At 46.5% G+C, this 27592-nt stretch overlaps 1 protein-coding gene across 1 annotated transcript; it reads left to right on the top strand.

Annotated features, from left to right (window-relative positions):
• Positions 1 to 696: 696 nt before the first annotated feature.
• OSCP1 (organic solute carrier partner 1) lies at positions 697 to 27592 on the top strand. The gene is made up of 10 exons (XM_082612897.1): positions 697 to 868; positions 9943 to 10097; positions 14651 to 14818; positions 15330 to 15410; positions 22457 to 22560; positions 23049 to 23177; positions 23718 to 23787; positions 25869 to 26008; positions 26935 to 26998; positions 27239 to 27592. The coding sequence occupies exons 1-10, from the start codon at positions 757 to 759 to the stop codon at positions 27353 to 27355; spliced, it is 1140 nt and encodes a 379-aa protein (XP_082469023.1). The 5' UTR covers positions 697 to 756; the 3' UTR covers positions 27356 to 27592.

The following is a 27592-nucleotide window of genomic DNA, read 5'->3' as shown; positions in this document are numbered from 1 at the left end:
TCGGAGAGCCCCCAGCACGCGTCTTCCGAGAGCGGGACAGACGTGAACAGGCCTGGTTTGCTTCCCAGTGTATGAAACAGGAGGGGCTACACTCCAAGTAGCTTTTAGGGAGGAAATGCAGATAATTCAAGGACTTCTGGTCCTTCCCCCACCTAAAAGTCAGTTACCATTTTATTGAGTGCTTTCGTGGCATTTTGTGATCGCAATAACTCCTCTCCGCCATCCTGGGAGGTGGGTGTCCCCTCCACTTTCCTATGAGGAAGCCCAGGCTCAAAACACCTGCCCCAAGTCAAACAGCGAGGAAACTGCAGAGCTGGGATTAAAACCCAGGTCTGTCTGCCCGGAGTCTGCTCTAAAGGAGTTTTGCTTGGGTTTTCCTGGTTCAGGGGCACGTGGGCACGTGAGCACGCGGCCCGGCGGGGTGAGGGTGACCGCGTGAAAGAAGCCGGGCCGCCAGCCCTGACGGGTACTCACCCATCCGTCGGGGCTCAAGAAACTCAAAACCCGCGCTCCAGAACTAAGGCCCACGCCGCTCCCACCTCCGGCTCGGACCAATCTACCCTGTAGGTCTTCGCCGCCCCGCCCAATACGCGTCCGCCCCCGGGCGCCTCCCAACAAGCGGCCTGTTGATTGGCTCTTCTTTGCCGTCCGCCGTGTTGCCTAGCAACCGGGCTTCGAGGATGCGTCTGAAGGGCCTCCAGGCCTCTGGCTACCAAACCTCCGGGCTCTGCACCAGCTGCGCTCGCTTCCGGCACCATGTCGGTGCGGACGCTACCGCTGCTCTTCTTGAACCTGGGTGGGGAGATGCTTTACATCCTGGATCAGCGGCTGCGAGCCCAGAACATCCCGGGAGACAAGGCCCAAAAAGGTGAGAGGGACCGGGCCCGCACAGCCAGCCCCCGCCCCCGCTCTCGCAGCCAGAGCTCCCCAGCCAGGCCCCTTTACAGACTGACCAACAACCCTGCACCCTGCTCTCTCGTAGCCAGGGACCTCTTTCACAACCCACAGCCCTATCCAGGCAGAGCCCCTCATGAGCAAAGTCCCCAAAAGATCGTTTCACCGCAGAGGGATTTAATACCCCCGTTGGATATTATTAGGGAACCTGAGCCCCCCGCCATTTACTCATCCCCTTAAATTGGAGATGATTTCCCAATCTCTCTTGACAACCGGTCCCTCCCAAATGTGGGAGTCCCAGTGGCCCACGACCTGGCGACACACTCTGCTAGTCCGAGCATCCTCCTTCCCCCCAGGGAAGCTTCTGAGCCTCCATTCCTCTGTGTGGTAGCCTCCTTCATAAACTGGAGGCCAGTCTTGCTAACTTCAGAAGCTATTTCTCGAAAGGTGAGGTTCTGAAGTAACATAGATAAATAAGAAGATAGAAGACAAGTTGTAAATCTTTTCCCTTCACAATTGTTTGGAGAGAATGCAATTGTGGAAGTAATGAGATGAGAGCTTCTAAAGTGCAAAATGTGCCTCCCATGCACAGCACATCTAACCCCAGAGGAATGGCCACCCAGAACTCTCTGCCACCCCTTTTCTCTCCCTTTTTCCCCCTCTTCTCAACCAACAACTGTTTTCACCAAGTTTCCTGGATTAACTATGAAGGAGATATTATATTTCAAGGTAGCGGAAGAAAAGTTGGTATAAAGGTAACTGACATAGCCGCTGGTTAAAACATTTATTCTCTCCAACAGTCTCTGTATGCTCCATTGATGTTAAACATACAAATTCAGATGTTAAGCATACATATTCAGATATTCACTACTCTATCTGTGCAACTGAGTCCAAGTCCATGCATAAAGAGATAAAAGAACTCCCTATAGCATACCTCCGCCATTCATTCTGTACACTGCTGCCAGTGAGTTTTCTAAACTGCAAATCCGTCCATACTTCCTGCTACTTGAAACCCTTTGTCAGCTTTCCACTGCTGTCTGGATGGAGGCCAAGTCCTTGGCAGGACATTTCAGGACCCTTCCTGATCTGGCCTCTGTCCACCTCTGCAGTCCCACCTTTCACCACTGCCTGCCTCCTACTGCTTCTAGGTCTCCATTTAAAGCATGTTCATTCGTGTTTGCATGCTAGTAATTCCCATTCTACCCCACACCTCTCATTTCCATGCTAGTTATCCCCTTGCATCCTGCATTATTCAGCTTAAGAACCATCTCCCTCTCATCTCCGCATGGGAAAGGGCCTGCGCATACTCCCATAGCACCCCAGTGTGTCCCTCTCCACCTCATCGCTGGCCACATTATACTGAAATGGTCTGTATATGCGTCTGTCTCCCCCGTGTGATTGTCTTATTCATCTTTGTATTCCAGCACCTAGCATAATGCCTACAACAGAATAAATCAGTGCTCAGTAAATGTTTGTTGAACTGCTGTTTTGTATGACATTGCCATTTCTTCCTCAAGAGGGTTCTGTTTTCCTTGGCACTATGTTATGTGATTTCTTCTGGGCTATTGGCACTAGTGAGCTGACAGGTAGTTCTTGGACTGGTAGTCTGCATCTTGGAAGGCAGTGTAAATTAGCAGTTAAGAGCATGCTCTCTGGAGTCATACAGATATGGGTCCCAATTCCAGTTTTGCCATTTAACTAGTTGTGTGACCTTGGAGTGTAACCTCTATAAGCCTGTTTCTTTCTCCATAAAAGGGGAATAATAATATGCACCTTACAGTGAATTTGTAACGATCGAATGAGGTCATGTATTTAACACGTTTAACCCAATGAGTAGCAGATGCGGGTCTTTCAGGAGGCAGTCTGGGCAAGACCCTGTGAGTACTAGGGGACTGGCTTCCTTTGTGTTCGGGAGCTGCAGTCCTTCTGGGTTTGCTAGATACAGCTTCAGGGAGTTTCAGCCACCTTTCGTAATTCACCTTCACACACTCATTCCTTCCACAGTTGGGCTGAGTGTCAGATGCCATGTGAGATGCTGGGTGGAGCCTGATGCAGCCCTTCTGCACATTCACTGGAAGTAGGGCTTTTGATCAGTCTGTCCAGTAACTGATTCTAAACCTGGGGGATATGTCTTCCTAATACAACAACAACAAACATTTTGTAAATTTATTTATTTTATTTATTTTATTTTTTTGACTGCGTTGGGGCTTCGTTGCTGCACGTGGGCTTTCTCTAGTTGCGGCGAGCAGGGGCTACTCTTCATTGCAGTGCGCAGGCTTCTCATTGCGGAGCACGGGCTCTAGGTGCGTGGGCTCAGTAGTTGTGGCACGCGGGCTCAGTAGGTGTGTCTCGCGGGCTCTAGAGTACAGGCTCAGTAGTTGTGGTGCACAGGCTCAGTTACTCCGCGGCATGTGAGATCTTCCCAGACCAGGGCTCGAACCGGTGTCCCCTGCATTGGCAGGCGGATTCTTAACCACTGCGCCACCAGGGAAGCCCCAACAAACATTTATTAAGCACTTACCATGTACCATAGACGTCTCTGAACACCTTAGTCCCCACAACTATCTTACCACATAGGTAATACTCCTGTCCCCATTTTACAGATGGAGAAAGTAGGCTAATTTGCCCAGGGTTACATAGCTGGTAAGAGGAAGAGTAAAGGATTTGAACCCAGGTCATCAGACTCCAGAGCTCATACTCTTCACCCGTATCCTTAACTGCTGCCCTGTACTTCCATACCCGAGGGGACTGTGTCAGAATCTTTGTGGGGGGAGTGGGGTGGGGAGGGGACTGGAAGATTGGGAGGAGACAGAGAGGTTTGAAGAAAAACCCAGTATAACCACTGATTTTATAAAAGAAATGACAGAAAGTAGTTGGTTGATGAGGACCTGCAGAAGACAGAGCAAGAAAGCAGGGCAGAGAGTGCGGGATTCAAAACATCGAGAAACACTCATCTCTTCCACCACTTAGAGTTGGTGTAGCTGCAGGAGCAGGGGCCTCTGTGACAAATGCCCCTGCACAGAGGCCTATAAAACACCAGACACGGTAAACTAGTCCTCATTGAAGCTTTGAATGGAAATCGTATTTCTTCTAGATGTTTTCACTGCCTTATACAACTAATTGGTCTCCTGGAGGCCATCCTGCTCCCACAAGACCAGCGCAGATCTTGCAGTTTTCCCCCCAGTGCAGCCTCTAGTTTAGCATTCAACAGAAAGGAAGTGCTCTCTCTGTGGGGCAACTTTTGAGTGTTGCATATTGAATGCGGTCCCATGTTTAAGCAATTGCGAGAATAATAAAAGCTGCCTTTGCCTCACTCCCACCCTCTTAAAGATACTCATCAGTAAGACCCTCTTACATTCTGTCTACGTTCCTCAGTTGACAAGGGGAAACTGGGGCATGGAGCCATTAAGTGATTTTCCCAAGATGCGCAGATCACAGTGTAGTACTGAGCAACCAAACGCTGTGAGGTTCTGTTTTTATGTTTCTAGTTCCAACTTAACAGGCAGCTCTGGATATCCTTGGGCCTACCTCCCACTCAAAATACAAGTAAAGTGGAATTGTCACAAACAAGTCATCTGGAGAAATAATAGAAAAACAGGGCATCCTTTACCTTCCCCGGATCCTCAGGAGGAAAGGGGCCAGAAGCACATAGTACGACAGAGACCTCTGCTGGAGCTGATTGTCACTGCCTGCAGGGATGCCTGGTAGCCCTGGGCATGTGTTCGCCAGCTCTGTTTTGTCAGCAGCAGGTAATCACTGTCCCTTAGGGTAGGTGAGCCCCTCTGTTCCCAAACACACCTTCAAGACGGTTGCAGCTGAATCTCTCTGAATTCCCACAAGCCTATCAGGCAAGACCGCCTGTAAAATAAATGCCACGAAATGATAGAAGATGCGGACATTATGCCAAAGAAGCCAGCATCTGCTTTAAGAAGGCCAGACTCTTGGTGCTGCTTCCCCAGTGTTTTCTCTCCTAAACCCTGTGACTCTTGTGGGAGAAAGATGATGAATTTTCCCAGAGGAGTCTGACATTGCAGTGGGAACCCTTTGCAGTTAGTTAGGACATGGTACTGGCTGTGCTTCCAGGCCAATCTCTTCGAAGCTGTTGGTATTGTGTACTGAAGGCACATATATGCTTTGCTTATAACCTCAGAAATCACCTCTCAAACAATCTAGTGCAAATGTTTCCAAACTACACCAAAATACAAAATGTTTTTGAAATGTGGATGTGTGTAGAACTCTGTTTATCTGTGGGTGGTTTCTCTAGATTGAAATCTCTCCCAAAAAATTAAGGAAAAAAAAAATCACCATTCTTTATGGGTGGTGTCCAAAGTTCTCCAGCAGAGAAAGCAGAATTAGGAGAGAAGCCAGCTAAGTGCCTGATGTGTCTGTTTCATGCCCACAACAACCCTACAAGGTAGGTGCAGTTATCATTCCCCTTTCACAGATGAAGAAACTGAGGTTTAACAAGCTGTTTGAAGTTATCTAGCTAGTAAGTGGTAGAGCCAGGTCTCAACCCATAAAGGGTCTTGATTCTCACAGATTTCTCTAGCCAAGTACATTTTTCCTTATTTGGTCTCTTCTTGGCATCTCCCTGACTACCTTTGTCCTCAGGAGCTTTCTGTACAGTGGCCCCATCGTTATTTCCCTCTTTTTACATGGAAGTCATGCCTCTCTCTATAAAAAGTAAATCAGAAACAAATAGACTTTTTTTCCCTGTTAATTCACATTTCAAGTTTTTTAATTTGAGCGGTTCTGTCTGTACTCTAGAAAGCGAAATCTTACAGTAATAAGAAAATCTGGTTGTGAAGAAAGAAAATCCTTTCTCTCCCTGTTCTTGGGATTATTCTTCCTTGTGGAAGTTAGTGTTTTTAAAAGCCTTGTATTGAATGATGTGTATTTTCAGAGTGTTAGAGGGGATGACTTCTTGAGCCTTTCAAGATAAACCCCAGGGTAGCTAGTCCTCCTGAGCTTCCTCTCCTCCTAAGCCACCCTCTGTAAGATACAGCCTCCCTAGGGCTTTTTTGGAACTTGTTGTTTAACCATCATCCTTTTAAGAGTTTCAAATGGAAGGCAGAGCATTTGCATTAAACATTAATGCAAACATGAAAAATAAAGTTTCATAAGCCAGGTAATTGGAATTGGTATTTTTAAAGCCTCATTGAAAATAACGTTCTTGCTTCATGAACTGGTGTTTTCTTTTTATATGCTTCATGTAGATGAATGGACAGAGGTGGACAGAAAACGAGGTATGCTATTTCGGGGCTGCATGTATTCAGTCTGCATCCACAGGTTCACCCAGTCCTTCATCAGCGGGGCTTAAAGTGGGACCACTCTAAATATTTCCAAATAAAAGAATAGGTGTGAGTTTCTCTTTAGCTGAGACATCGGTTATACATTTGAATCTTTTACTTAAATAAATACAGAGTGGAAGATGAAAACCAAGGGAACATTGGCCAAAGGACCATATTGCACCTGAGGTATTTGTCCCTTTTCATCAGTTCCAAGCTTTGCAAGGATAGCTGGAGCAGTAGCTATATTTCTGGATAGGCTGTCCTATTTAGTCATCCTTAAAACAATTCTGTGATAGCATCGTGTAGCCTAAGAGCTGTTCTGCTTAGCACACGGAGATAACTGTTGAACAACCGAGAAAAATGGAAGCTTATGGCTGCATGGCCGCCAGGATTGCGTGCAGAAGGCATGACACGCATGCAGTATGGCCTTATCATGCCAAATCTTCAGTTTCCTCTTCACCTACAACTAGCAGCAAACCTGAAAAAGTTGTCAATTCCTCAGAATAAAACCTTAGCCTTTCTCACCTTTGACTGTCACGAATATCTTCCATCATTTGACATTTGGGTATAGTTTACCCACGTCATAGCCAATGTCCTCGATATTTTAAGTGCTCTCCCCACACCAAGTATGCTGAGGAGATAATGTATATAATATTTAAGAGCACAAGCATTAAAATCAAACAACCCCATTCTAATTTCAAGTCCACCGTCTGCTGTGTGATCTTGGACTTTAACCTTTCTAAGGCTCACTTTTCCCCCTTGACAGAATTGGATAATAATTCAGAGTTGTCCTGGGGTTTAAATGAGATAATGCATGGAAAGTTCTAAGCCCAGTACCTGGAACATAATAAGGCTTCAAAACATGGTAATCATCCAGAAGTAGTAGCTTCTCTGTTTTACCCTTGGTTCCAAGTTGTATGTTCCCATAAACAATAAAATTTACAGCAGAGGTAGCTGATAAAAACTCAGTTGCTTTCATCAAGAGAATTATTTCATCAGGCCAGGCTCAAAGAAAAGCCCAATCGAAGTGGTTGATACTCTTTTATAATATTTCACAACCATCTTTCACCACTTCTCTTGAGCAATTTTTGGCCCACCTCTTGACGCACGGCAGAATTTCAGGTGAGAAGTGTGGATTTTGAAGACTCTTCGTGTAAGTAATTGAATCACTGGAATTTATCTTAACTTAAGCGTCCAAAAATAATAAGCAGAAACTGACTTCATAATCTGAACCCGGGATTAGAAGCCTGTTATGTTAAGAACTCAGTTATTGACCCTTCCAGTGCACCTGTGAAAAACCACCCCACTCCCTGGCTTTAGTCTCCTGATGAAATCTGGCTGCTAGCACATTCCTGCCTCATGAAAGAATGCAGAGCTCATGAGAGTGCCAGAAACTAACACCAGCACCAACTGACAGATCAGGTTAAAACTATTTCTCAGGTTTAACCTGAATACGGTGTGGGCTGCTACTCTTGGGCAGGGACAAAGGTTACTTCCTCTTTGTGCCCTGATGTTTATGTCAGTGTCTGGTACTCAGCAGGCCTACCTCAACCAAGTGCCAGGTGAAGCACACTGTGAGATATAAGCATGTTAATTTGTGCCCCCAAGCTCTTTCCAAAGAATTAAGTGAAAGGTGGGCTCTCTGGGTGCCAGGGCCCAACCGTAAAACTGCCATTTCCTCTTGGGGACATTTGTGTTCACTGCTCTGCCCACAGGGACAGGGCCTGTTGTACTCTCTTTCCAGCAGGAGGACTTTCTGGAAGTTCTTGTGCAAGGAGCCATGGTGATACATAGCTTATTCACTTCCCCAGGGGAAAGGCTTCATTTTGCTTTTTACTTTGCCAGAGTGGCTAACAATCACCTTGGGATTTTCTTTCCTTTAGAGCTGATTTATTTGAGTCTAAGCTATTTTCCTAGATTCTGCTAAAGGCTCAAAGACCCTAGGGACATATTTCAGCCCTAGGTGCATGGGAGCTCTTTGTAAGCGTGAACATAATCAGAGCTGATGTGATTCTTTAACTTGAATTCTTCCTCTTTGGCACTTCTCCCTGGCCTACATACACCTATAGAAAATTCTTCAGATTCTCTCTTCTGAGGCTTTATATGTGTCTTTCCATTTGTAGCTATTTCCTTGCAAGTTCTACACGTTATATAGGCTGTGGTAAGAAAAATTTCCGAAAGCCCAATTTATTGCAGGTCCTTGCTTGGTTAGGTTAAAGGCAAAAAGGCTGTGCTTGAGGCAAACCCAGAAGAGTTCATCTGTCTCTAGGGAGACAATGGGGAAATGTTAGTGCACATCGAGGGTAAGCTGCGCTGGGTTGGAACTGTCCAGTGTGAGGGATGCCCTGTGTTGGTAATGGATCTGATTCTTCCTCACTAATGGGATGGAGTATAGAGTAAAATCCAAAGGTCAAGTGTGAGTTCAACACTTCTGGAAGGAGTCAGAGTCAGTTCGTTCTTTTGTGTCTGATGGGGGAGTGGGGAGGGAGGTGTTTCCCTTCCCCCTCTCCCCTCTCTCTGTAGCCCTTCCATTTAAGATTTAAGTACGACTAGCGCTCAGCTCCCCGTTCTCCCCAGAACTGCTCTTTGAGATACTTTAAAATGCTGGCCTGAGCCCTCAGTGTACGTCTATCAGTTACTTACAGGGTGCCCGATATCATGACCTTGCCTTCACTGTCTAAGATACAAGGCCACAGCCAGTCACCTGGTGTGTCCCCTGTGTGAGAAAGAGGCGTCTGTATCTTTCAGCAATAATCACCCACGTTTGATCATTGATTTTGTATAATTATGTTAAGTAACCAGTTTTCTTTCAAATTTTAATTACTACGAATGTATCGTCTCAGCATCCATATACACTCACCTTTAGGCAGGGATATATCTGGCTTAATTAAGAATAATCTGTGTTCAACCATACCTGTTCTTATTTCTTGTACCAAAGGGTTTTCCTAGCCCTCAACTAATGTTATTTGAGTAGCACAAAATATCTAAATGAATGAGTGAATGAAAAACTAGAATTATAGAAACTTTGGTTTGCACATGCCTTAGGACCTTTTATTCTCACCGTATGGACATTTTCCATCTGAACAACAGTATGAGACATATCACTACAGTATAATATCAATATTATAGATCATATATAGAAATTAAGGCATCCTAAAATGGTGTTTATCTGAAGTACATATCTTATAGAAACATTAGAAATGTTTTAATCTCTAACCAGTGGGTAGACTTGTCTATTTTTGTAAACTGTTTTGCAAGAAAAAAAAAGAGTCAATTACCATTATAGGTCCCATTTTTATAAAATTTAATTTTAAATAAAAATGTTATAGACTTGCTAAACAAACAAACAAAACAGCATAATGCTGTTTCTCATTTTAAGGTAGAACTCTAATCGAAAAGAATCTTTTTTAAAGATTCTAATAGGAATCTATTTTAAAGAAAGAAGAAACTTATCCCCTATCACCAAGTGAGACAATGTATGTAAAAGTGGTTTGTAACCGTTGAAGCACAGCATATTTGTACATTGTCACATGTATGTTTGCCCTGAGATGGTCTCATAAAGCACTCCTGACCCTGCTTTCTACTGGGACACCTGTGTGGTTTCTCCCCAGGGAGCAGATCTCACCAAACACATCCACATCCACATCCCCACTCTACATAGGCCCAGCTCCTGCATTCCATTCGTACACAGGGAGCATTTCCTGAATAAAGCTTCCGCCAGTACCTTGCTCAGCTGCATCTTCTCTTGTCTCTCCAGTTCTGAATGACATCATCTCAACCATGTTCAATCGAAAGTTTATGGAGGAATTGTTCAGACCCCAAGAGCTCTACTCCAAGAAGGCCCTGAGGACAGTCTACGACCGCCTGGCTCACGCCTCCATCATGAGACTAAACCAGGCCAGCATGGATAAGGTGAGCAGACAGCTGCCTCTGTCCCCTGGGCTGCATTTCTTGTGGATGATCACAGACTGGAGTCAAATGAGATGACGTATGCAGTGGTGCCCGGCAAAAGACAGGCACATGTAAACATGGGTTGTTCTTGAGTTTCAAGTTGGGAAGGACCTCAGAAGTCATCTGCACCAACCCCTGTGTTGTTTATTCCATTATGTCACCCAAAGAGTGTGCTGATTTGCATGTCCATGTTTAGGAACACCTTAACCCAATACAAGCACCCAACCCTAAAAGCTTTAATTCTGCTTCTTCCTTAACAAAGCTCAGCTCTGCAAACCAGGCTTTTTTTTTTTTTTTAAGAAGATGTTTGGGGTAGGAGTTTATTAATTTATTTTTTATTTATTTTTGCTGTGTTGGGTCTTCATTTCTGTGCGAGGGCTTTCTCTAGTTGTAGCAAGCGAGGGCCACTCTTCATCGTGGTGCGCGGGCCTCTCACTATCGTGGCCTCTCTTGTTGCAGAGCGCAGGCTCAGTAGTTATGGCTCACGGGCCTAGTTGCTCCGCGGCATGTGGGATCCTCCCAGACCAGGGCTTGAACCCGTGTCCCCAGCATTAGCAGGCAGATTCTCAACCACTGCGCCACCAGGGAAGCCCCCGGGCATTTTTTTTTTAAAGCAAATTCAAAACTGCTCAGTCTTTATTGGGTTGGCCAAAAAGTTCGTTTGGGCTTTTCCGTAAGATGTTACAGAAAAACCCAAATGAACTTTTTGGCCAACCCAATATTTATAATATATACATATCTGTTTCTTTGCGAAACCAATTTTTGGGTACTCTGATTTTAAAAGGAATAATTCCAAATAAATAATGGCAGAAAATAGATAAATCTCCTGTTCATAAGAATTCCAAACACTTATATAGATACTCTGCCCTCAGCGATAGAGAGCATAACTCCCCACTGCTTGAATGTGGCTGCACTTGGTGACTTCCTTCCAAAGAAGACAGTATGGAAAGGAGGGGGAAAACAGCTAACTTCTCAGTGGAAAAACATGGCAAATATTACCTCAACCAGGTGGTAACATCGACAGTGATAAGCCACGGGGTGGTACCCTGATATGATGTGATGAGGGTAACACTTTGCCTCTGTGATCTTGCCCCCAAAAACCCACAACCCCAGGCTGATCATGAAAAAAACATCAGACAAATATCATTCGGGGGTCATGTTACAAAATACCTGACCAGTCGTCAAAGCTGTCAAGGCCACCAAAAACAAGGAAAGCCAGAGAAACTGTCACAGCCAAAAGGAGCCTGAGGAGACATGATGACTAAATATAATGTGCGATCCTGGAACAGAAATAAGACATTAGGGTAAACTAATAAAATCTGAATAATACATGGACTTCAGTTAGTTTTTAAAATAATGATAATAATAATTCCTTTTCAAGTCCCTTCATTATGTGAATTTTTATAAATCACGAGGACTGACAGTGGGTGCCAGGTGTGCAAAAATCAACACTGTCTCATTGCTGGTACCTGGAAACCTCAGAGAGACAGGCTGCCTTGGACTATGCCCTCTTACCTTCTGCCACTTACCTTTAGAAAGTTACTTTCTTTCCCTGAGCCTTCGTTTTCTCATCTATAAAATGGGGATAATAACAGCTACTTCATCAGTTAGTGGGAAGATTAAGTGAGAAACATAGATATAATGACACTAGAAGGCCTGGCACATAGATGTTCAATAAATGTTCGGTATCTTCTCTTCTCTGCTTGTTCCTCTCCCTCTGCCTTTAAGAAAGTTTAGGTTTCCACTGAGAAAGGACACAGAACTTGGAATAAAAAAACCTGGGTTCAAGTCTTCTTTCTACCAATAGCTCTGAGACGCAATTGACTGAATAACTCATCTGAACTTTCATTTCTTCATCCTATACCTGTTTTTATCCTTTATTCCTAGCAAAGTGCCCTGTACACAACAGGTACTTAATGTTTTTTGTTTTTTATAAATTTATTTATTTGTTTGTTTGTTTATGGCTGCATTGGGTCTTCGTTGCTGCGTGCGGGCTTTCTCTAGATGCGGCGAGCGGGGGTTCCTCTTCGTTGCGGTGTGCAGGCTTCTCACTGCGGTGGCTTCTCTTGTTGCAGAGCACGGGCTCTAGGCGCACAGGCTTCACTAGTTGTGGCTCACGGGCTTAGTTGGTCCGCGGCATGTGGGATCTTCCTGGACCAGGGATCGAACCCATGTCCCCTGCATTGGCAGGTGGATTCTTAACCAGTGCGCCACCAGGGATGTCCCAGGTACTTAATGTTTGATGATGATGACGGAGAGTCTTAAGTCTACATCTTTAGTATCAGACACGCCTGCGTGTGTGCACGCACACACACACCAGGCTGCTCCTGCTGTATGCCACTTTCTAAGCGAGATGTTTATCTGCATGTTGGAGAAAGGGGATTGTGTAGAGGGTTCTAGCACGTGCTTCAGGATCTGACCGTCTTTAGTTTCAAATCTCACCCTACTACTAAGTACCAGCTATGTGAAATTAGGCAAGCTTCTTCATTTTTAAACTTGGGATAATACGTACCTCATAGAGTTCTTGTGAAATTAAAGGAGATCAGTTGAGGCCATGCATATCCACATGCTCGCACAGCACTCAGGTAGCTGTAGTTTAATTCCCAAGCGCACCTCAGATGTGTCCATACCTTCTCTCCCAAACTCCCCTGCCTCCGTCGTAGCATCATGTATCTCCCAGGCACTAAGTTGGAAATGCTGTGGTCCTTTTGGACAGCCCTCAGATCATCTCCCGAATCCAGTCAGGCAAGCACCAGGTGCTGACAGCTTTCCTCCTGAGTGTCACCTGCTCTTCTTTTCCCTTCCTTATCCATCCCCACCATCTTTATTCCAGGCCTTCCATCTGGGTCACTCCAACAAAATTTTTTTCATTCATGCAATCAGTAGATGTTACTGCCACCCTCTTAGGAGCCAGGCACCAGCTAATCCTCCCCACTCCAGTCTCTCCCTTCTCTCGCATCTCATCATGGCCAGAGTCACCAAACTCACTTAATTACTACTTTTATCACATCAGCACAGAGCATTTCAGTAGCCCCCTAATTCCTACGACATCGAGTCTAAATTATCTTGTCCATCTTTCTAAAACCTCTAATATTCCAACCTTGCCGTACCCACCTGTATTTCCCACCACCCCAAACACAAACCATCCCCTCCAATCAGGCTGCTCTCCTCTTTCTCCCAGGAAAATAGCATGGGTATGGCTGCCTCCAGACCCTCACACATGCTGTTCCCCTCCACTAGAATGCCTTTCCCCTCCCTCAGCCAGCTGGAACCTTGCCTTGAGTCTGTAGCAGGCCCAGTTCTTCCACAAAGCCTATCGTGACCACTTTGGTCCTCACCAGTGTCTCACCTCTGATCTTCATGGGTGGTCATACCATACTTGGGGCTTGTTGATCTCTTACTAAGTTTCATTTTTCATCTCATACAGTCGTGGAACTTCATTCTTGCCACTTTCACATGTGTTTTCTCATTTACTCCTCTCAGCTGTTCTGCAATGTTGGGAAATTAGGGAGGTTTTTTTAAAATATTTATTTATCTATTTGGCTGTATCAGGTCTTAGTTGCGGCATGTAGGATCTTCGTTGCAGCACGTGGGCTTCTCTCTAGTTGTGGCACTTCGGGCTCTAGAGCACACGAGCTCAGCAGTTGTGGTGCGTGGGCTCCAGAGCGTGCGGGCTCCAGAGAGTGCGGGCTCAGTAGTTGCAGTGCCCGGGCTCTCTGGTTGTGGCGTGCGGGCTCCAGAGCACACGGGCTCGGTAGCTGCAGCACATGGGCTCTCTAGTTGTGACGCACAGGCTCCAGAGCACACGGGCTCAGTAGTTGTGGCACACAGGCTCAGTAGTTGTGGCGCACGGGCTCTGTAGTTGTGGCATGCGGGCTCCAGAGCACGCAGGCTCAGTAGCTGTGGTACACGGGCTCTCTAGCTGTGGCACATGGGCTCTAGAGTGCACGGACTCAGTAGATCTGGCATTCAGGCTTAGTTGCCCCGTGGCATGTGGGATCTTAGTTCCCCAACTAGGGATCAAACCCGTGTCCCCTGCATTGGAAGGAGGTTTCTTAATCACTGGACCACCAGGGGAGTCCCAGGAATATTTTTTACACATGAGAAAACTCAGGCTTAGAGAGGCGAAGAGACTTGGCCAGGGCCATCCAACAAGTCAGCAGCATGGAGGGCTTGAATTTGGGTTTTCATTCTCCACGTCCAGCACCTTGTCCAGGGCCCCCCAGCTGCCCGTACTGTTTCATGTGTATTCCATCAACAATACATGTAAGCTGGCCAGAAATCCTGGTTTGCCCAGGAATATCCTGGTTTACTCCTGTTGTCCCAGCTTAATTATTACTATCACCCCTTTTTACTCTCAACAGTGTCTTGGTTTGAGTGATGACTAGATATGGTCACTGAGCTGCATGATAAGCCCAGAATTGGTTTCCGGTAAGTGCCGACTGAATCATTGTTTGAGGTTCTGATGTCTGCCTTTATGGTCCTATTTCTTTTATTCATGTATGGGTTGGCAGCTCTATGACCTGATGACAATGGCTTTCAAATATCAAGTATTGCTGTGTCCTCGTCCCAAGGATGTGTTGCTGGTCACTTTCAATCATTTAGATGCCATCAAGGGATTCATCCAAGACTCCCCAACCATCCTGCATCAAGTGGATGAGACTTTCCAGCAGCTGACTGAAGTAAGCGTATCGTCAGTTTATCACCCCTCAGCCCCAATACCCGTTCTCATTCCTCTGTTAAGGACAGGCAGATTCTATGACAAAGAGAACAGGGTGAGGAATGACAAAACCTGCCTCTCCCAGAAAACTCTCAAAATCTACAGGTATCCGTTTTGGAAACACAAGAGACATTATCATCTTATACCCTCTCACTGTTGCCTTCATAATTGGAGAAGCAACGATACAGAGAATAGCTGTTCTCTCCTAACTTTTCTGAAAGGGAGTTGGTGGTGGATGTTCTATAGAATCTTGGGGAACAGGGGAGGTAAAGTGCATGCTGCTCGGTGTGCCACCGTGGGGCTTGTCCCTCAGGCGAGGGTGCAGTGCTGGCCCTCCTGCCCCGCCTGCCCAGCAGCTGAGTCCTCTCCTTGCTCTCTGGCTCCCATCCCTGGGCGCCCACCCACCCCTGCCTGTCTGCACTCTCCATCTCACTTCTGAAGGTGGAATGCTTCTATCTGCTTTGCCTCCGCAGATATACGGGGGTCTCTCTGCGGGGGAGTTCCAGCTGATCCGGCAGACGCTCCTCATCTTCTTCCAGGACCTGCACATCAGGGTGAGTGAGTGGGCGGCCTGGGAACACCCTGCCGCTGCTGTCCTGGGGAGACAGGGTGCAAGTCTTCAGGGCAGACAAGGCTGGGATTCTGCCCAGTTAGCAACATCCTCGGTGTTTGGCTCCATGCTCATAACAAACCTCAGCAGTTTTTCAATGGACCAAGGAAGACAGTGATGCCACCGTTCCCTCCCAGTTACCTTATGTGTTTCTTTAAAATATGGCTTCTTCCCTTGCTTTCCCAGGCCACCAGCCTGATCTCAATTCCAAAAGCTTTTCTCGAGCCTTTATCATCTTGACTTCTCCAGTGTCTGAGCTGTCAGGAGGCTGCCCTCCTGCTGCATGAAACTGTCACCTTGCATGGAGTTTCCTGGCAGCATACCGTCCTGGCCTTCCCTTACCTCTCCCGTCTCTCTGCCTTTCACTCTTTCCTCCCCCTCCTCCTGTCTCCAAACCTTCCCCCTTCTGCCTCTACCCACCCCCTGCTCATGAGGAATCGCTTTCCTCCCCACTTTGGCTTCCACCCTTCCACCTATGACTCCTACAACCTCTACCCAACCCTTGCCCCAGCCCTGCCGTCCAGACCCACATCTCCGCCTGCTTGCTGAGACACTCCCCCATGCCCACAACCTAATGTCTGTAGCTAAACTAGTCTCCACAATTCAAGTCCTGCCCAACTTCCTGGTTTCTTTTCAGAGCGCCACCATTCCCTCACTCACTCGGCTCAGGACCAGAGCATCACACCTTTGAGTTCCCTTCTCTGATCTACTAATTGCTTCTATGGCCCATCGAGTCTGCCTTTTCACTCTCCACGCCCTCCTTTCCATACCTGTCACCACCAGCCCGGCTCAGGCCTTCACACTTCTTGTTGGCTCTTGCGTCCCAGTTGACCCTGCCTCCTCCAGACAATTCTACACCCTAACTTTGAAAAACACATTTCTGAGCTTCTGAATGAGGGGCCTGTCTCTCTTGCACAGGACTTTGTTCCTTCCCAGAATTTAACACACTGGTATGGGAGGGTGGTATGAGCCCAGGCTCAGGAGTCGGGCACTCCTGTGCTTGAATCCCACCTACGGCACAGCTCCATGACCTTGGGCAAATTACTTCCCTGGCGCCTTAGTTTCGTCATCTGAAAAATGGAAATGAGAGTACCTAATTTAGGGTTTTTCAGGAGGATTAAGTGAACCATCACATGTAATATATATGTATTTGCTTGTGTATATATATGTATACACTATAGAATGCTTCTGGAAGGATGTACAGGAAGCTGGTCACGGTGGTTGGCTCCTGGGAGTGGGGAACTGCATGGAGGATAGGGATACAAGAGAGACTGACTTTCCCTCGTGTACCCATTGAACCTTTTTTTTTTTTTTTTTTTTTTGGCCGTGCCACACGGCTTGTGGGATCTTAGTTCCCCGACCAGGGATCGAACTTGTACCCCCTGCATTGGAAGCACAGAGTTCTAACCACTGGACCGCCAGGGAATTCCCACCCTTTGAACCTTTTAAATTTTGTATATGTGCATGTGTAACATAGTCACAAAATAAAATTCAAAAAAAAGAAGAAATAGAATATGCTTAGAACCTGATTGTTATTTCCCTCCTATGGACAGGGAAAGACAAATAGATTTCAACGCTGAGGGCAATTTTATTTTTAACGCCCATGAATAATTTCATTTGCTATGGATGGAGCAATAATAACATCAATATAAATTAAGATCTCTAATAGTCATCAATTAAAATTTAAAATATGAAAGTACAAATAAGATTAAGTTTTGCATTGCTTTAAATATTAAAAACTCTGCATCATATGGCTGTCAAGACTGCATATTTGGACATTATTTTATGGACTGTAGTAATATAAGCAGCCACATTGATTTCTCAATTCTGGCAAGATAAAATTCATTATGATAAAAAGACTTGCCTAATAATAAGTCTATAACAAAATCATTAAAATATATTAAACCACAAAATATATTAAGCTTTAATTGCTAAATGGGCAGGCAATGAAACATCAGAATGTTTATCAAGAGAAATAGGAATCACATATCCTGACATTACTCAGCCACTGATCTGTAACATCTGGCTGCTTTTCCAAATCTGGTCTTTAATGGTATTTCTGCTCAGCTGCAATTTATGATTGCCTATACAGATTCTGTGTTCAAAACAATCTTCATAGTTTTTAGCTTTTTTTAGCAAAACTAACTAAATCAAGAAAACACAGCTCTGAAAACTCCCTTGCTCATTGTTTAACCAAAGCAAATGCAAGACTCCTCATCCTAATGTCCAAAGCTTTCTGTGATATCACAAAACAACGTGAAGTGGGCTTAGTATGGCCAAGGCCTGACCTGTGCCCCAGGCCCCAGAGGCTGCACGAAGATGGATTCCATTTGGAGTCCTGAGCAGTTATGTACAACCGTCTCAAGTCCCAGCCCCCTTCAGCTCTCCAGAGCCCCTCCAGAGTTGCCTCCTAAGAGGTGGGCCCTCAGGTCACCCACCCTCTTCCGAATGCTCCTTCCCACACGTGCATCTTCTATCATGGACTTTCTTCCTGTGCTCCCCCTCTTCCCGTTGTTGGAAAACATAACTCCATCTTCGCCTCTTCACAGCATGGTCCTTACACCTCCACTCTGTTATCCACTCCACTTGGAAATAGTTCATCCCTGGAAACCTAATCCGTCTCACAAATACGTATTGAGTGCCTACTCTACACCAGGCAGTTTTCAGTCCTGAGATACAGAAGTGAACAAGGCAGAGGCCCTGCCCTGCGGAGGTTCTGTACTAGTAGGTAGAGACAAGGAGGACACGTAAATCGTGTTATGGCTCTGATAACTCTTAGGAAGGTGGCCATATACAGTACAGTTATAGAAGGCAACTGGGACAGGATGTTGCCTTAGACCGGCACTGTCCAACAGAGCTTCCTGTCGGTGATGGAAATGTTCTGTATCTGTGCTGTCCAATATGAGAGCCACTAACCACATGTGGTTGTTGAGTACTTGAGATATGGCTAGTTCGACAGAGAGACTGAATTATTGATTTAATTTAAATAGTCATGCTTAACTGGTAGCTACCATACTGGACAGTACATTCGTAGACGATAGAGGCAAGGACAGCCTTTCTGAGGACAGATATTTCAGTTGAGAGCGTAATAACAAAGATCTCAGGGGAGAGCATCTAACCTGAAGGGACAGCGAGTTCAAATGCCATTAGGTAGGAAAAAGCATGATATTCTCCTTGGACAGAGCGAAAGCTAATGAGGATGGAGGGTATCTACGCAGGGGTGATATTTAAAATAAAGTTAACAACCTGTGCAGCATGGGCACTAACTAATCAGAAGAGATGCCAGTCATGAATAAACTGGTACCTACCTACCTAAGTTGACTTAGCTTTAGACCCTAGTAAAGGAGTTTATTCTAAGAGTAAAGCAAAGATCTGGAGCATCTTAAGGTGAGTGGTAACATGATTTGTGTCTGGAAGATGAATTAAATGGGACAAGGGTAGAGGGTAGGACAGCAGTTACAAAATCTAGGTAAAAATGAAAGCACTTGGATTAGGTGGAGACACGTATGGAATATACCTTCAGGGCAGGGCCAGTAAGATTTACTAAGAGTTTGGATGTGGGGAATGAGGGAAGGAAGAAGAAAGAAAAACCCCTAAGTGGCTGGTGCCATTTTCTGAGTGGGGGAAGGACTGAAGGGAAGTGTATTTGAGTAGAAAAAATAATCAATTCTATTTAAATTGGATTTGCTCTCCAAGTAGCAGAGTCAAGTAGGTAGTTGAATACCTAATCCTGGAGCTCAGAGGAGAGTGCCAGGCTGGAGACGTAAATGTGGGAATCGTCGGCATACAGCAGAGAGACGGTATGCGAAGTCTTCTGGCCACCTGAAGGAGGCTGGTCATTCTCCCTCATCCACAGGCAGGATGTGAGAAGCAGAGTCAGCATTCTGCCAGCTTCTCCCCCTCACCTTCCGATCATTATTTTCCTGCCCTCACAAACTTAGGCCTCCTCTTGTAAGGCCAGTCCAGCAACCATTACACCATCCAAAGCCCTGCACTCATCCCTCACTGCTGAAACCGACTGCCAAGTCACTCACCCACATTCACCAAGCATTTACATCCCTGGCTCACTTCCTCTTGGCCACCTGACTCCTACCATCATCCTGTGGAATGTGGGTGCTCATGGAGATGTCTCATCCAGCACTCCAGCCCCACAGCTCCGTGACCTTCATTCCCTCTTTCCATAGGAAACGTGGGTCCTGCCTTCAGGACCTCATCAGAGAAGGGAAAGTGCACTAAGTACCTTGGGTACATTTGGTTCTGACCCAGAAGAGTGTGAAGAGAGAGGACACAATGTGGGCCATGGCCACCTCTACCCAAGAGCATCAGGGAGTCTTCATAGCGGATCCAATAGCTTTTAAAAGAAATAGGTTTGGGGGCCCTGGTGGTCCAATGGTTAGGACTCCATGCTTCCACTGCAGTGGGCCCGGATTTGATCCCTGTTTGGGGAACTAAGATCCCACAAGCCATGTGGTGTGGCCACAAAAAGAAAGAAAGAAAAGAAATAGGTTTTCACCAGGACCATGGGAAAACAGGAGGAGGGGTTAAGAGGACACCATCTCAGTAAAGGCGTAGGCATGTAACCACCTGGTGTCATTGGTGCAGGGGGCCAGAAGGCTGCAAGCAATCGAGTATGGCGAGAACACAGGGTTCAGGGAGGAACGTGGCTATGGAGAGGAACAAGGGTCAACTGGACATTATCTGCCAGGCAGCAGAGAGCCAGTGAAGCAGGAGAGGGACACGGTCAGATAGGAGTTTAGAAGAGTCTCTCTAACAGCCAAATGGAGGATGGATGAAACACAGATGAGAGCGGAGGCAGGGAGACCAGTGTGGAGGCTCTGCAGTGGCCAGGCTGGAGGTGATGAAGGTCTGCACTAGGGAGCAGGGTAGAGAGGAGGGGCCAGACACAGAAGTGATCACCAGGTGGGCAGGGCTTGGCGACTGAAAGGCCGTGGGAAGGTGGTGGGCAGGGAACTCATACTGCTGACTTGGTGACCTGATGGTGTCATTCACTGGGATCAGGTTAGGGAAGACAGCTTGAGCCCTGTTCTGAGCAGGGTGAATTGGAGGTGCATCCCATGGAACCCATAGGTGGACACGTTTAATAGGAAATGGGGTAGATGGGTCAGATGCCCAGGAAGACTGAGTGGAAGCTCCAGATCTGGGAGCCGTCAGCACAGAGGTGAACACTGGCGTATGGGTGTAGATGAGATCACCTCGGAATAAAAAGGGTGGAGTGAGAGGAACAGGGCACGCGAGAGTCACACCTACAGCTGAGGGCCAGCAGAGGGGCTGGGTAAGCAGGCAGACCCAAAAGTCCCATCCAGCCAAGGACAGATTCTCAGGTCAAACACACAGTTGACTTAAATTTGTACATTTCAGATCTATGACATAGTCAACCCTGTTAGAATTAGCTAACAGAGAGTCCAGTACCTACATATGGTCTCACTTCTCTCTCAAAATTTTCCTTCTCCATGCTTATATTCATATCCCTTGGTCACAGAGTCTCAAGGTTAAAAATTCCTTAAAGCCAAACTCTCCAACCAACCCAGTGTGCACATTTTCCCCAAAACATGCCTTGTGCCTGCCCATCTCTGCTTCTGAAGTGTCTTCACACCCACCTTCCTCCTCCAGGCCCAGCTCCAAACCCGCAGTTGCACCTACCCACCCCCTCTGCCTGTGGTCATTCTCCTCAGTGGGCTCATTTGCATATTCCATTCAGCATATCGTGTTTTATAGTGTCGTCGTTTTTCCATTCTATGCTGTGTCCTGTGCCCAATTAGACTGTGATACTGAGAATATTAGTTATCTCTTATTGAGCACTTACTATGTGTCAGGCTCTGTGATAAGTGCTTTTTGTTCATTATCTGACATAGTGGTCAACTAACCCATTGAATAGGTTCTGTTATTATCCCCAGTTTACCAAAGAGAAAGGTGGTGTAACTTACCAAAAAACCCAGAGCCAAGTAGAGGCCCAGCTGAGGTGTGAGCCCAGGCAGTCTAACATCGGCAGGCCAAACTGCCAGCATACAAATCCTTACCACTTGGCACTTTCACTGCCTTGCATGCAGTAGGTGCTTATTCTTGATGATATTACTAATGAAATCTTGTAGAATTTTAGAGTTTCAAGGGACCTTCAAATGTATCTCACTTTACAGATGAGGAAGCTAAGCTCCAATAAAACTGATTTTTTTTTTTTTTTTTTTTTTTTTTTTTTTTTGGCGGTGCTGCGCAGCTTGCGGGATCTTAGCTCCCCAACCAGGGATTGAACCCAGGCCACAGCAGTGAAAGCACAGAGTCCTAACCACTGGACAGGCAGGGAACTCCCCAATAAAATTGATTAACTGCTACAATCTTGATGGGATTTAACCTGCCCAAGGCCTGAATACAGGGCGCACAAAGCAAGGAGTAGAAGTAAGCATCATGTAGGGTTTTCAGGCACAGAGAAGACCTTCAGACTCTAATGCCAGCTGGATCTACCAGTCCAGCACCTAGCTGAGAGCTTGGAGTCAGAAACACAAGGGTTTGAATCCTCAGCCCTGCCCGTTATGAGCTGGCTGGCCTAGAGGAAGTGTCTTAACCTCCGAGCCACCAATTCCTCAACTGTAAAACGGAGATAATGAGGTTCTTATAGCTCAAGCCTCACAGCTGTATAGAAAGTTTGCAAGGAACCAAGGAATGGGTGTGGCATTTGGTGTCAACCTTGGTTTTGAATCCTGGTCCTGTCTCTTATTGTTCTCTTTGGGCAATTTCACTCTGTGGACCTCAGCCTCCTCATCTTTAAGGCAGGGGTAGCACTACTCACCCGGAAGATTTGATGTGTGGCGCCAAAGAAGTTCTGTGTAAAAACGCTACACCTCTGCAGGTGTTAGTTATGGTGAGTTTTTCTCTCTTAGGTAGCATTCTTAAGCCCTTACACAGTTTCCATCCTCAGAATGCATATGTCTATGGAAATATACCAGGAAAAATGACAATAAGTATTTTTTTCCCCAGGTGTCCATATTTCTAAAGGACAAAGTTCAGAATTCCAACGGCCGCTTTGTGTTGCCAGTGTCTGGGCCTCTTCCCTGGGGAACCAAAGTTCCCGGACTCATCAGGTGAATTCTCAACAGTAATTGTGAGACCAACGTTTGGGGTGCTGGGAAACCAGTATGTGGGCCACCACGTAGAATGCAGCCCTGCTGGGGCCCCTCCTTTTCTTCAGTTAAGCACAGCAGTGAGGAGGTGAGGTTCAATCCCAGCTTGTCACCTCGCAGACACTTGAAGCAAACCACCCAGTTCACCAGGATTTATTTCTTCATCTATTGAGTGTTTACTGTGAGGATGAATAAGATAATACTGTAAAAAAAAAAAAAAAAAAAAGATAATACTGTAAATGCTCCAAAGTGTTACACAGCACCCGGCACATAACATGTACTCAGTAAATATTATTAGTATTATTATACTACTATCATTACATCAACCAGCATCTTTATCTTGAAGCAGTGCGTGAATTCCCTTTGGTCCCATAGTACCAAGATTAAAGAAGCCTCTGGGACTCTCCAAGCTTGGAGAACACGTCATCAGGTCGTACTTTGTATTGTAGAACGTTCAACAGCAAAGGCGAAGAAGTGAGGAAGGCAGAATTCAAGCACGGCGGGAGCTATGTCGCTGCCCTCAAAGAAGGGTCTTTTGAACTCTATGGAGACCGAGTCCTGAAACTGGGAACTAATATGTAAGCAAATTCCTCCTTCCCCAAATGAATTCAAGTCCAACGGAGGTCCCTTCACTTAAAAAACCAGCTTGACTTCTGCTATGAAAAATCCCTGCTGACAGTTGGAGGAATTTCCCCTTAGATACAAAGCATGCAGAGCCCCGATGTTTCCAAAGGGCACCTCAGATTTCCCAACATAAGGTAACTTAACAAGTTGAAAAGATAAATAATTTTAAATAGCCATGCAAGAGAACTAGCCAAAACCTTTGTTGCAGTGGCGATCCAAAAGGACCTGGCCTTCATGTACCGATCACGTTTTTTTCAGCGGTACACGTTACTTTGCCAGAGAAAACATTTCCACACAGCTTCCCAGATATTTTGTTTGGGGAAGAAGCAAAATTTGAGTGGTTGACACCCACTTAGTTGTATTCTGTATTCCCAGCGCCTTTCTGGACACTTTTTAATGCCTCAGAATAAAAACTATGCACTATATTTATGAGTTAGAAGGAAGTCAGGGTAAAAGGGCTGGACAATGTTTTCGTGGTTTTCTGTTGCCACCAGGTACAGTGTGAACCGGCCCGTGGAAACCCATATGTCTGGAGCATCAGAGAACTTAGCTGCACAGACACAGGTAAGCTTCTGCCTCCCTTGTTTATCTTCATAGCTTATTTCTAGATACAAGAGTCTGGACGGGGAGAGGGAGGGATCTCTAGATTTCAGAGCTGGCCAACATTTCCCTCATTGTTTGCAATCTTCTCCATTCCGCCTTACCAGTACACAGGTTTTTTGTTTTTTAATTTTATTTATTTATTTATTTTTGGCTGCGTTGGGTCTTCGTTGCTGTGCGCGGGCTTTCTCCAGCTGCAGCGAGCGGGGGCTACTCTCATTGAGGTGCATGGGCTTCTCATTGCGGTGGCTTCTCTTGTTGTGGAGCACGGGCTCTAGGCACACGGGCTTCAGTAGTTGCGGCACATGGGCTCAGTAGTTGTGGATCGCGGGCTCTAGAGCGCAGGCTCAGTAGTTGTGGCGCACGGGCTTAGTTGCTCCATGGCATGTGGGATCTTCCCGGACCAGGGCTCGAACCCGTGTCCCCTGCATTGGCAGGCGGATTCTTAACCACTGTACCACCAGGGAAGTCCCCATCACACAGGTTTTTAATTACAGTTTCTCATGGAGACTTCCAGTGATCTGAATAATTAGGTAATTTTAAGCTTGGCTCCACCACCATAATTAAGCAGGAACCACACACCAGGACATGTGAAATAGCATTGTACCCGTGCTACGAGGTCCGTGGTTGCTGAGTTTAGCACTTGTGTGTATTCTGATCCTTAAAACATCCCTTTTCAATGCTTCCCTGTGTAATGACGTGGAAGCTAAGTTCAAAATGGGGTTTTTGGTTCTCTGAATTCTGTTGTACAAATTTTCACTGAACTAGCTACCAGCTAGCTATAGGACAAATCATGGAATATTCAGTTATTCTGTAAACATTTACTGAACTACGTCTATGGGCTGGGTTCCCAGGACACAGAGCTGGCTTAGATGTGGTCCCATCTTGAGGGGCTTATAAAGACGGTGATGGAACAAATAACTACAACACGGCGGAAGACAGAAGACGCTCGCTGAGCATTCTGAGTAAAGAGCTGTGTCAGAACACATGTCCTGTCCAGCGGGTGGGAGCGGGGGACAGGGAACAAGAAGTCTTTTCAGGGCTTCCCTGGTGGCGCAGTGGTTGAGAGTCCGCCTGCCAATGCAGGGAACACGGGTTCGTGCCCCGGTGCGGGAGGATCCCACATGCCGTGGAGCAGCTGGGCCCGTGAGCCATGGCCGCTGAGCCTACGTGTCCGGAGCCTGTGCTCCGCAGCGGGAGAGGCCACAACAGTGAGAGGCCCGCGTACCGCAAAAAAAAAAAAAAAAAAAAAAAAAAAAAGAAGTCTTTTCAGCGGAGGCGACATTCAAGCAAGGCTGTAGAGTGAAGAAGATACTAAATAGCCCAGAGGGAGAAACAGGCATACAAACCCAGGTGACAGCATGAGCAAAGGCACCCAGAGGCATAGTGTTGGGGAAAGCGGGGAGGCACCTCTCTCCCACATGGCTAGATCATAACATGATAGCAGCAGTGGCCAGAGATTCGCCTGGGCAGGGACATGGGGCCTGACTCAAGAGGCAAAGCAGGGAAAGGCTGGGTTAGAGAGAGCCGGTTAGGAGGAGGGGGGATGGCTGCAGTGGGAGCAGGCAGTGTGAGTGGGAGCCACAGGATGGAAGGGATACGGTGGGGGGACGGGGGGAGGGGTTGTTCACAGTGACCACCTGAGCGCAGTGTGGTCGCTCCCATGGAATGAGTGCCCTTGGACCTGGAGCCTCCAGCCAGGCTACTTGTAAAGGCTGGGGGAACTAGATTGCCTGAAGGAGAAGCAACGTTCTTCTCCTTCAAGGAAGAAGGTAATTTGAGGAGAACGGGGATCCCTGGGGCCTTCCCCTCATCTTGAGAATCTCTGGTTTGTGCCTTGTTAGAGTCCCTCTGCTTCTGACACAGGTTATTTCTCTCTTGGTTAAGCCTGTTTTCTGTGTTTCATTTGGACCCAGTCCTTCCCAGCAGTAACTTAAACTGTTATCGTTTTGCCTTGTTTTATAATACCACCCCGGGGCTCTGGGGTCTCAGCAGAAAATGTGATCACCTTCATGTGGCTAAAAATCATGAAATTGTTCCTGTAGGAAAGCATTGCTCCAAACCCTCTTGCTAAAGAAGAGCTGAATCTCTTGGCCAGGCTGATAGGAGGCATGGAGATTAAGAAACCCAGTGGCCCTGAGCCAGGATTCCGGTTGAATCTCTTCACCACTGATGAAGAGGAAGAGTATGTTTTCAGCCTGTTTCTTTAAAGACCTATATAAAAATCCTAAGTGTGATAAGAACCGAAAAATGACTGTTATAAACCAAAGACACTTACAAACACAGATGTAAAGATCACAAATGAAATACCAGCAAACTCAATAACCTAGTTAAAGAAGAATCCACCAGTATTAAATAGCCTGAACTGTGTGGATTCATTCAAAAAATAGTTCTAATGTTTCATTTAGCAAAGCACAACTCAATGAGAGAATTGGAAGTCAAGGTAATCATGTTAACAAAAGACTGTTAAGAAACCAGAAGGAGATTGGAGCGTGATATCTTTGGGATCAGTCTCCCCCAGAACCAATAGTGGTGGCAATTCACTGAGACTGACGCAGCGCTTTACAGTTTACAGAGCACCTCTGCCTTCATTGTCTCATGTGATGCTCCTCGCAACCAAATATTTGGGATGGGGGCTGCCTTCTATTTCCCTCTCCACTGAAGTGGCAGGTACTGTGGTATGTGTGGGGACCCACAGATGGAGCGGAAGACCTGGGACCTGTCCTCAGGCACTCCCAGTGTCGTAGGAGCATGAACACGTGCACAAGTCACTCGAGCACCATGTCATAAACACTCCAGTGGAGGACACGGCAGCTTGACTTTGCGCCCGCGGATTGAAGGAGTTGGCCACTGAGCTGGGTCTTGGAGTTTGCCAAGCAGAGGAAGGGGAAAAACGTCCTTGGCAGTAGTATATGCAAAGGCACAGAGACATAAAAGGACTTCTTGGAGCGTAGGGTAGGGTGCACTGGTTGGGGACAGGGTAGAAAGTTGAATGGAAAGGGCAGAAGGGGAGGCAGAAAAAGTTGGTTGCCAAATTATCAAGGGCCAGTTTGCCACACTAGCAGGGAGAAAACCCTAACCTTTGACCCATTTCTCTACCATCTTGTGCAGACAGGCAGCGCTAACCAGGCCAGAAGAGTTATTCTATGAAGTTATCAACATCCAAGCTACTCAGGTGTGTGCACGGGGTTACACAAGTCAAATCTTATTCCCCTCCTCATCTTATACTAACATTGAACTTCAAAGGCCCTCCCTTCTCCTCTCTAATCGGCACGTAATGTAGTCCCTATTCTGACAAACAGGTGAGGAACTGAAATGCCTCACAGTGGTGGGAAAATTAACTACCAACTGCACAAAGAGGCCATGGTGCCCACACAGCCTCCTCATTCCCTTCCACCTCTCATTTCTCTCACAGGACCAGCAGACGAATGAAGAGCTGGCTCGGATCATAGGGGAGTTTGAGATCTTGGACCAGCCAAGGCGGAGTGCCAGCAAGGGCGATGATTTGCTTGCCATGATGGATGAGTTATAGCTGTGCTGACCAGGCACGACCCTCCCCCTACGGAGAGGCTTCTTGATGAGGACCCTGGGGGATGCCCCAGGGAGCCAAATGATGCTGCTAGTTTTCTACTAAGTGAAGCCCTTCCTTACCTCTTGTTCCTGTTTATGTCCTAACGGACTGTGCGGGTCTCCCTCGGGGAGCACAGTCTCTGGAAGGCACACACATATTCCTATTTTCAGCAAAATATATTCTGGCTTTTACATTGGA

This window comes from Mesoplodon mirus, assembly GCF_964341445.2.
Source record: "Mesoplodon mirus genome assembly, chromosome: 3".
Classification (NCBI taxonomy): Eukaryota; Metazoa; Chordata; class Mammalia; order Artiodactyla; family Ziphiidae; genus Mesoplodon; species Mesoplodon mirus.
The sequence above is the reverse complement of the archived record's forward strand: the minus strand, read 5'-3'. Positions and strand labels throughout refer to the sequence as shown.

Bases quoted from the DNA above. Each gene is read 5' to 3' on its own strand.
- OSCP1 (XM_082612897.1), top strand. From the start codon at position 757: ATGTCGGTGCGGACGCTACCGCTGCTCTTCTTGAACCTGGGTGGGGAG. The intron at 15,411-22,456 runs GTGAGTGAGTGG...TTTTTTCCCCAG, and splicing joins TCCAGGACCTGCACATCAGG to GTGTCCATATTTCTAAAGGA. The intron at 23,178-23,717 runs GTAAGCAAATTC...TGTTGCCACCAG, and splicing joins CTGAAACTGGGAACTAATAT to GTACAGTGTGAACCGGCCCG.